The following is a 10,845-nucleotide window of genomic DNA, read 5'->3' on the forward strand; positions in this document are numbered from 1 at the left end:
TTCATTAAGTCTCAGTTAATTGAGATTTAGCAACCCCGTATCCATAATAAACTTATTGCATCAGCAGCATCCCATAATTAACCTAACTAGAACAGTTACAAAATAGTACGTGCTTAACAATAGATACCAGTAGAAGATAACTCTTTTTTCCTTGTGGAGCTTTGGAATGGAGAGAATTTGAATAAAGTAACTCTCGGAAACTCTTATTGAACCAGAAAGAGTCAATATGATATTGGCGTGGGTTCTACCAACTAAACGAAGAAGTTTTTGATTGGATAAACAGCGTATAATGATAGACGCTTCTTCGGCAGGTAGTAGTACTATGAGTCACAAGACCAATTAATGGATACCCATAGAAGATAGATGGTGTACGGCAGTCACGTAAGACGAGGCAAGGCCGTAGAGTGTATGGACTACTCATAAAGACGCAAGGCCCAAGCGGGGCAGTGGCCTCGCCTCTCCTGTAGCCAGTCTTGCAGGAACCCCTTGATCTCCTCAAACTCATTGGCGTCCCGCAACGCCAGGTCGAACACCTGCCGCCCCAGCGCCTCCATCTCGCATCTTCAGTGGCGGACCTAGGAATTAAAGTTAGCCGGGGCGAACATTTAATGTATAATTTTTTTTGGTACAAATGCAACTCTGTTCAACCAAAACTTCTAGCATTCAACAAAAAAAAGGTCTTAAAAACTAGAAAATTGCTAAAATGGACTCTTGTCGCTTGAAACGCTCACTTATACCACAATATGATCCCATAATCCCAATTTCCAAACAAGACCTGCAAATCGCATCCGTTTAGTTGATCTGCCTGCACCATCCGATGCAACTGCCGATCTGGACGCCGAAGCTACTACCCTAACCAGTGCCGCATCAGCCTCAACTTCTTCAACAGGAGCAGTTATCCCTATCCAATCTACCTCTTCATCGGAACCCATCACCGGCACTCCGACAGTGGGCGCGTGAGGCATGTGGCGGCGGCGCAGCACTGGGCTAGGTCGTAAGTGGAATGGCTGGTTGATTGGGCATTTATTGGTTAATTGGGGATTTCTTTTTCTGATTGACGAGCGAATGAGAGACCTGTCTTTTTTTAGGGATCACCACCACACTTTATTTAAACATCTATAATGTCTGGTACAAGCAAAAATTCAGGAATGATGGATAACCAAATATGGCTCCCTACTGCAATCATAACCTTGCATCATCGGTTCCACAAGCAATCATGTGTTCGAGCACATTATCATTCATTAGAGACCTCTCGTCTGTGACTCTGTGACTCTGTCGATTGGGCACTTGGGCCTTAGGCTGTAGTCACTATAAATGCAGCCCAGTCCACCAGCCCAAATCTCTTTCTCCCTCAAAGCACTCACGTACCCCTTCGACGCAGGGTCAGGCAGCCACACCGAAACAGAAAACAGCGCCGCTGCTGGCTCTCTTGAGATCTGACGCTTGCCGGAGGAAAGATGTGTAGGTGGGGGTCGATCCTCCACCGCCGGCAAGCCGGGGCGGCGGCCCCAGCTCGCCCCAATGGTGGGTCCGCCACTGCGCACCTTGTGTCACCCCGCCGCAGCAGCCGTCCCAGCTTGCATCACTTCGGTATGGTGGATGCCCTCTCATGCCGCAGCACGTGGAGGATGTGCCGGCACGGCAGGCCGTCGCGCTCCATCTTCCGGCAGCTGCACTTGAAGACGACACCGTCGCAGCGGTCGGCGCGGTCGTCGGACTGCAGCACGTTGAAGAGCTCGCCATGGAGATCCAACGTGTAGACCTTGTCGCCGGAGCTGCTGCTCAGGGTGTCGACGATCTTGAAGTCGTCCAGCGCCTTGATCTCCTCCAGCACGATGGCGAAGTTGGCCGGCGTGAAGGACCGCGTAGCGTCTTCCTCAAGGTACTCGTGCTCGGTGGTCAGCTCAACGCGGGACTTGTCGGCCTCCTCGTCCAGCTCGGTCTGCTGCGCGCGCATGTAATTGCACCTGAAGTCCGCGCGCCGGAGCAGGGCGAGCAGCGTCATGTCCTCGGAGAAGGAACTGCGCAGGCCCGAAGATAGGCAGAGGCACTCCGTGCTCTGGTCTCTCGCCAGGCCGAGGAAGAACTTGTCGCGGACGAACCGACGAAGGCGGCGGCCCAGAGCTCCCTCTTCACGTACATCCTGAAGAGCCACTCCTGATTGCTCACCGTCTTGTGGCTGGCCACGAAACTGTGTCATCGCTCCTCGAACTCCACAGGCGAGCAACTGTCGTCCAACATCAGCGACCTGAAGCCGACCTGGGCCGAATAGCCGCCGAGGAGCTCCCTGATACGCTTCTCGAGGTGGCACGAGCAGATCCGGTGGTGGCACTGCGGGAGCACGGTCTGGACTGCTTGAACCACCGCGTCGCCGCCGTCGGTGATCACCGATTTGGGCTTCTCCTGGCAGGTGGACATCATGAAGGCTCGCAGTAGCCAGAAGTGGGAGCCGGGGGACTGGTCCGCGAGGACGCCGCAGCCGAGGAGCACGGGGCGGCGGTGATGGTTCATGCCGAGGAAGGGGACGAAGGCCGCGCCGTACCTGTTCGTCCGGAACACGGTGTCGATGACGACGACGCCGTCGCTGCAGCGGACGCTGCTGATGCGCGAGTCGGCGTCGGCCCAGAAGAGCCTCTTCAGGCGGCCCTCGGCGTCGACCTCGTACTGGTGGAAATGTTCGGGGTCGTCCTTGTCCTCCCAGCGGCGCAGTTCCTCGAGTACCGCCGCCGTGTCGTCGCTGCCGATCAGCGCCATGGTCGATCTTGTGCCTTAGTGCAGAAAATCAATTTGAAGAATCAAACGGGAACACGATCGATGAAATGCAAGACTGAGCTAGTAAAGCAAACAAGTAGGGCGATTGGCGAGTAGTAAATGGGACGGAGGCGGGCGGGTACCTCTTGGCTGCGGCGGCCGGTGAGGGGAGGCGGCGGCTGCGGAGATGGCTTTTGCGGCAGGAGGACTAGTGGAGAGATCACGCACGCGTGGAGCTAGGGCCTAAACGATAGGGCGTGGGCCGCTAGACCGCAACCCACGTAGCCCACGGCCTAATGATTAGGCCCTCGCGGCCCAAATCGTAACAATGTTTCGTATTCTTTTTTTTCTATAAGTAACAATTTTCTATGTTCTATACTTTTCATTTTCATGATATGTTAGAAGTTCATTGAACTTAGTAGAGAGTGGTGGACGGGTCCAGGGAACAGAGACCACCTAATCCAATGATGATTGGGCTCTCACATCCAGGTTGGTTGCCAGCCGACCATAAGCGGCAAGGTTGCATGCCCAAAGGTTAATTTACAAGTTAGTGGTTTTGAGAGCTTTCAATGTTGCATAAGTTTTTTTTTTCAAGAAACTTCCAGTATATTCATCTTCAATGTTATTTAGTTATGTAACTGCACATACTTTTTGCTTTGTACGCATTCATGATATGTTAGAAGATTGCACTAGTTTTTTTTCCTGTGTCGTGTCTTATGGACAATAAGGGGCATTTGTTTCATCAGCATGTTCAAAATGTTGCAATATGTTTGCATGACCGTATTACAACGACGCATATGTGGGTGCAATGATTTGGCATCCCAGTTTGGCTCACTTAACATGGTCCAACAAGGATGCAATATGTTTTCCGATTAATGTAGCTTTATTGAAGAGAGTCATAAAGCCACCGAGCTACGGGGTCATTTTGAGCTCGCACATGCATTTGGTGATCCCCGTTCTCGGACAGGTTGCGACGAACAATTCTCTCTCTTTCTGCGGGGAAGCGATGAACAAATCTTCGTATTTTGGAAGGCCGGTACCACACAACACACATGTCAATGGAGACTGTAATGCATTGGTATGATCCTCTTGACAGATGGATTGTGTAGGAAAGTTACACCGTGGTCCAATACCATAGAAATTGTGTATGCGCATGATACGTCTTCAACGTATCTATAATTTTTGATTGCTCCCTGCTACTTTATCTACTGTTTTAGGCAATATTGGGCTTTATTATCCACTTTTATATTATTTTTGGGACTAACCTATTAACCGGAGGCCCAGCCCAGATTTGTTGTTTTATGCCTATTTCAGTGTTTCGAGGAAAAAAGAATATCAGACGGAGTCAAAACGGAACGAAATCAACTGGAGAAGTTATTTTTGGAAGGAAAGCAACCTAGGGAACTTGGAGTGCACGTCAGGGGAGATACGGGTTGCCCACGAGGGTGGGGGGCGCCTCCCCCCCCCCCACCCCGGGCGCGCCCCCCTACCTCGTGGGGCCCCCGTAGCTCCACCGACGTACCCCTTTCACCCATATATACCTACGTACCCTAAAACTTCCAGAACAGAAGATAGATCGGGAGTTCCGCCGCCGCAAGCCTCTGTAGCCACCAAAAACCTCTCGGGAGCCCGTTCTGGCGCCCTGCCGGAGGGGGATCCCATCACCGGTGGCCATCTTCATCATCCCGGCGCTATCCATGACAAGGAGGGAGTAGTTCACCCTCGGGGCTGAGGGTATGTATCAGTAGCTATGTGTTTGATCTCTCTCTCTCGTGTTCTCTCTCGTGTCCCCTCTGTGGCACGATCTTGATGTATCCCGAGCTTTGCTATTGTAGTTCGATCTTATGATGTTTCTCCCCCTCTACTCTCTTGTGATGAATTGAGTTTCCCCTTTGAAGTTATCTTATCGGATTGAGTCTCTTATGAGAACACTTGATGTATGTCTTGCCGTGATTATCTGTGGTGACAATGGGATATCATGTGCCACTTGATGTATGTTTTGGTGATCAACTTGCGGGTTTCGTGACATTGGGAACCTATGCATAGGGGTTGGCACACGTTCTTGACTCTCCGATAGAAATTTTGGGGCACTCTTTGAAGTACTTTTATGTTGGTTGGATGAATCTGAGATTGTGTGATGCATATCATATAATCATGCCCACGGATACTAGAGGTGACAATGGAGTATCTAGGTGACATTAGGGTTTTGGTTGATTTGTATCTTAAGGTGTTATTCTTGTACAAACTCTTTTATAGATCGATCCGAAAGAATAACTTTGAGGTGGTTTCGTACCCTACCATAATCTCTACGTTTGTTCTCCGCTATTAGTGGCTTTGGAGTGACTCTTTGTTGCATGTTGAGGGCTTGTTATATTATCTATCTATGTTATTATTGTTGAGAGAACTTGCACCAGTGAAAGTATAAACCCTAGGCCTTGTTTCCTATCATTGCAATACCGTTTACGCTCACTTTTACCACTTGTTACCTTGCTGTTTTTTTATATTTTCAGATTACAAAAACCTATATCTACTATCTATTTTGCACTTGTATCACCATCTCTTCGCTGAACTAGTGCACCTATACAATTTACCATTGTATTGGGTGTGTTGGGGACACAAGAGACTTTTTGTTATTTGGTTGCAGGGTTGCTTGAGAGAGACCATCTTCATCCTACGCCTCCTACGGATTGATAAACCTTAGGTCATCCACTTGAGGGAAATTTGCTACTGTCCTACAAACCTGTGCACTTGCAGGCCCAACAACGTCTACAAGAAGAATGTTGTGTAGTAGACATCAAGCTCTTTTCTGGCGCCGTTGCTGGGGAGGCAAAGGTAAAGGGCACTCACTCACACCGTGTCAACTAAGCTCTTTTCTGGCGCCGTTGCCAGGGAGGCAAAGGTAAAGGGCACTCACTCACACCCCGTCAACTAAGCTCTTTTCTGGCGCCGTTGCCGGGGAGGTGAGTGCTTGAAGGTATATCTTTAGATCTTGCAATCGAATCTTTTTGTTTCTTGTTTTATCACTAGTTAGTTTATAAAAGAAAATTACTGAAAAAATGGAATTAAGTTTGTCTCATACGCTTCACCTTTTTAATATCTTTCGTGAGTATGATGGAAAGGATAATTGTGCTCAAGTGCTAGAATAAGAAATCTCTAAATTGTTTGGCACTAAATCTTTGAATGATGAGCATGATTGCAATGTTGTTACTATGAATTCCTTGAATATCCATGATGCTAATGATATGCAAAGACACAAGCTTGGGGAAGCTATGTTTGATGAAGATGATATTTTTTGTCCCCCAAGCTTTGATGAGCAAATTTACTATGATGAAAGCATGCCTCCTATCTATGATGATTATTGTGATGATACGTATGCTATAAAGAAGAAGTTTGCTTATGTGGAGAGTAGTAAATTTTCTATGCTTGTAGATCATGAAAAGAATGCTTTAGGTGCTGGTTATATTGTTGAATTCATTCATGATGCTACTGAAAATTATTATGAGGGAGGAATATATGCTTGTAGGAATTGCAATAATATCAAGTTTCCTCTCTATGTGCTTAAATTCTTGAAGCTATGCTTGTTTTACCTTCCTATGCTTGTTGATTGTTGTTCTCATAAGTTGTTTGCTCACAAAATACCTATGCATAGGAAGTGGGTTAGACTTAAATGTGCTAGTCATATGCTTCATGATGCTCCCGTTATGTTTCAATTCTTATCTTTTATGTGAGCATCATTGTTATCATCATGCCTAGCTAGAAAGGCATTAAAGAAAAGCGCTTGTTGGGAGACAACCCAATATTTATCCTTACTGTTTTTGTGTGTCCACATGATTATGCTACTGAAGTAATCATGTTTTATAGCTTTTGTTTCAATAAAGTGCCAAGTAAGACCTTTAGGATAGCTTACGGTGATAATTGTGTTGATCCTGCTGAAAATTAGAAACTTTTGCACCCAGTAATTTAGTTTTTTTAATTCACAGAAACGTGCTCTTGATCTGATTCTTTTTGATCTGGATTGGTACACGAATTTCTTAGAACTTTCTAATTTGGTAGGATTTTTGGAGTTCCAGAAGTATACGTTTGATACAGATTACTACAGACTGTTCTGTTTTTGACAGATTCTGTTTTCTATGTGTTGTTTGCTTATTTTGATGAATCTATGAGTAGTATCGGAGGGTATGAATCATAGATAAGTTGGAGTACAGTATATATTACACTAATATGAATTTAGAATGAGTTCATTACAGTACCTTGAAGTGGTGTTTTGTTTTCTTTTACTGACGGAGCTTACGAGTTTTCTGTTAAGTTTTGTGTTGTGAAGTTTTCAAGTTTTGAGTAAAGATTCGATGGACTATGGAATAAGGAGTGGTAAGAGCATAAGCTTGGGGATGCCCAAGGCACCCCAAGGTAATATTTAAGGACAACCAAGAGCCTAAGCTTGGGGATGCCCCGGATGGCATCCCCTCTTTCGTCTTCGTACCATAGGTAACTTTACTTGGAGCTATATTTTTATTCATCACATGATATGTGTTTTGCTTGGAGCGTCATTTCCTTTTGTTATTTTTTGCTTGCTGTTAGTTAGAATAATGTTTTGCATCTTTAGTTTTAATAAAGAAGTCAAGGATAGCCTTTGCCATGCTTATTTTGCTAGTATACATGTTGCTGTTTGAAAACAGAAAGTTTACCGCTATTGCAAAAATTCCCTAGAAAAGTAAGAGAGTGTTATAATGTTGAATCTTTTTGAATATTGAGCTCTGATAAATTTATTACAGTTGGAATTTAATTTCATAATTTTTGGAGTTAGGGAAGTATTGTTACTCTTGCATTCTTTACAGACTGTACTGTTTTGGCAGATTGCTGTTATGGTTGCATTGTTTGCATATGTTTGCTTGTTTAATGATTCTATTTGAAGATAGGAGTATTAAATATGCATAGGCATTTAGTATGCAATGTTGAATAATTATTTAAGTGATTTGTTACAGTAGAAAATGATAAGGTTTTTCATTGGTTTATACTAACCTATCTCATAAGTTCTTGTTGAGTTTGTTGTGGATGAAGCTTTTGATAAAAAAGAGAAACCATGATATGAGAGGAATTAAGGAGACACAAAAGTTCAAGCTTGGGGGTGCCCAAGGCACCCCAAGATAATATTTCAAGAAGTCTCAAGCATCTAAGCATGGGGATGCCCCGGTAGGCATCCCACCTTTCTTCTTCAACAACTATCGGTTAGTATCAGTTGAGCCTAAGTTTTTGCTTCTTCACATGAGTTGTGCTATCCTTGCAATGTAATTTTCTTTAGCTTTGCTTGCTGTTTGAATAAAGTATTAAGATCTGAAATTATTAAATGGGAGAGTCTTCACATAGTTGTATAATTATTCGACTACTCATTGATCTTCACTTCTATCTTTTGGAGTAGTTTGTCATTTGCTCTAGTGCTTTACTTATATCTTTTAGAGCATGGTGGTAGTTTTATTTTGAAGAAATAGATGAACTCTCATACTTCACTTATATTATTTTGAGAGTCTTAAATAGCATGGTAATTTGCTTAATGTTAATATACTTGGTATTCAAGATATGTGAAACTTTCTTTTGAGTGAGTTGAATACTAAGATAAGTTTGATGCTTGATAATTGTTTTGAGATACGGAGGTGATAATATCAAAGTCGTGCTAGTTGGGTGATTATGAATTTAAAGAATGCTTGTGTTGAAGTTAGCAAGTCCCGTAGCATGCACATATGGTTAAAGTTGTGTAACAAATTTGAAACATGAAGTGTACCTGGCTTGTGCATCCTTATGACTGGCGGTCGGGGACGAGCGATGGTCTTTTCCTACCAATCTATCCCCCTAGGAGCATGCGCGTAGTACTTGATTTTTGATGACTTCTAAATTTTTGCAATAAGTATATTGAGTTCTTTTGACTAATGTTGAGTCCATGGATTATACGCACTTTTACCTTTCCACCTTTGCTAGCCTCTTCGGTACCGTGCATTGCCCTTTCTCACCTTGAGAGTTGGTGCAAACTTCGCCGGTGCATCCAAATCCCGTGATACGATACGCTCTATCACAGATAAACCTCCTTATATCTTCCTCAAAACAGCCACCGTACCTACCTATCATGGCATTTCCATAGCCATTCCAAGATATATTGCCATGCAACTTCCATCATAATATTCATGACATACATTACTTTTTTCATATTGCCATTGCATGATCATGTAGTTGACATCGTATTTGTGGCAAAGCCACCATGCATTATTTTTCATACATGTCACTCTTGATTCATTGCACCATCCCAGTACACCACCGGAGGTATTCATATAGAGTCATATCTTGTTCTAAGTTTCGAGTTGTAATCTTTATGCTGTAATCAATAGAAGTGTGATGATCATCATTATTAGAGCATTGCCCAAACAAAAAAAAGAGAAAGGCCAAAAGAAAAAAAAGAAAGGCCCAAAAAAAGAAAATAAATAAAAAGGGCAATGCTACTATCTCTTTTCCACACTTGTGCTTCAAAGTAGCACCTTGTTCCTCATGTAGTGAGTCTCATATATTGTGCTTCAAAGTAGCACCTTGTTCTTCATGTAGTGAGTCTCATAAGTTGTCTTTTTATACTAGTGGGAATTTTTCATTATAGAACTTGGCTTGTATATTCCTACGATGGGCTTCCTCAAATGCCCTAAGTCTTCATGAGCAAGCGAGTTGGATGCACACCCACTTAGTTTCTTTTGTAGAGCTTTCATATACTTATAGCTCTAGTGAAGGAAATATGCCCTAGAGGCAATAATAAAGTTATTATTTATTTCCTCATATCATGATAAATGTTTATTATTCATGCTAGAATTTTATTAACCGGAAACATGATACATGTGTGAATACATAGACAAACATATAGTCACTAGTATGCCTCTACTTGACTAGCTCATTAATCAAAGATGGTTATGTTTCCTAACCATAGACATGTGTTGTCATTTGATTAGTGGGATCACATCATTAGAAGAATGATGTGATTGACATGACCCATTCCGTTAGCCTAGCACTTGATCGTTTAGTATACTGCTATTGCTTTCTTCATGACTTATACATGTTCCTGTAACTATGAGAATTATGCAACTCCCGTTTACCGGAGGAACACTTTGGGTACTACCAAACGTCACAACGTAACTGGGTGATTATAAAGGAGTACTACAGGTGTCTCCGAAGGTACATGTTGAGTTGGCGTATTTCGAGATTAGGTTTTGTCACTCCGATTGTCGGAGAGGTATCTCTGGGCCCTCTCGGTAATGCACATCACTATAAGCCTTGTAAGCAATGTAACCAATGAGTTGGTTACGGGATGATGCATTATGTAACGAGTAAAGAGACTTGCCGGTAACGAGATTGAACTAGGTATTGGATACCGACGATCAAATCTCGGGCAAGTAACATACTGATGACAAAGGGAACAACGTATGTTGTTATGTGGTTTGACCGATAAAGATCTTCGTAGAATATGTAGGAACCAATATGGGCATCCAGGTTCCGCTATTGGTTATTGACCGAGAAGAGTTCTAGGTCATGTCTACATAGTTCTCGAACCCGTAGGGTCTGCACGCTTAACGTTACGATGACAGTTTTATTATGAGTTTATAAGTTTTGATGTACCGAAGTTTGTTCGGAGTCCCAGATGTGATCACGGACATGACGATGAGTCTCGAAATGGTCGAGACATAAAGATCGATATATCGGAAGCCTATATTTGGACATCGGAATCGTTCCGGGTGAAATCGGCATTTTACCGGAGTACCGGGAGGTTACCGGAACCCCTCGGGGGGTTATTGGGCCTACATGGGCCTTGAGGGAGTCCTGGACTAGGGGTTGTCCGGATAGCCGGACTATCATCATCGGCCGGACTCCAAGACTATGAAGATACAAGATTGAAGACTTCGTCCCGTGTCCGGATGGGACTTTCCTTGGCGTGGAAGGTAAGCTTGGCAATACGGATATGTAGATCTCCTACCATTGTAACCGACTCTGTGTAACCCTAGCCCTCCCCGGTGTCTATATAAACCGGAGGGTTTTAGTCCGTAGGACAACAACCTTTACAACAATCATACC

The 10,845-nt window shown here is 44.0% G+C and overlaps 1 protein-coding gene across 1 annotated transcript; it reads right to left on the reverse strand.

Moving 5' to 3' along the window:
* Window positions 1-413: 413 nt before the first annotated feature.
* On the reverse strand, window positions 414-2,754 carry LOC123039143 (protein FAR1-RELATED SEQUENCE 3-like). Its single transcript, XM_044462421.1, has 3 exons — window positions 2,344-2,754; window positions 1,587-2,248; window positions 414-561 (listed from the first exon to the last, which is right to left on the reverse strand). Exons 1-3 carry the CDS (start codon window positions 2,752-2,754, stop codon window positions 414-416), a joined length of 1,221 nt encoding a protein of 406 aa, XP_044318356.1.
* Window positions 2,755-10,845: the final 8,091 nt, after the last annotated feature.

Source organism: Triticum aestivum, chromosome 2B (assembly GCF_018294505.1).
Source record: "Triticum aestivum cultivar Chinese Spring chromosome 2B, IWGSC CS RefSeq v2.1, whole genome shotgun sequence".
NCBI lineage: Eukaryota > Viridiplantae > Streptophyta > Magnoliopsida > Poales > Poaceae > Triticum > Triticum aestivum.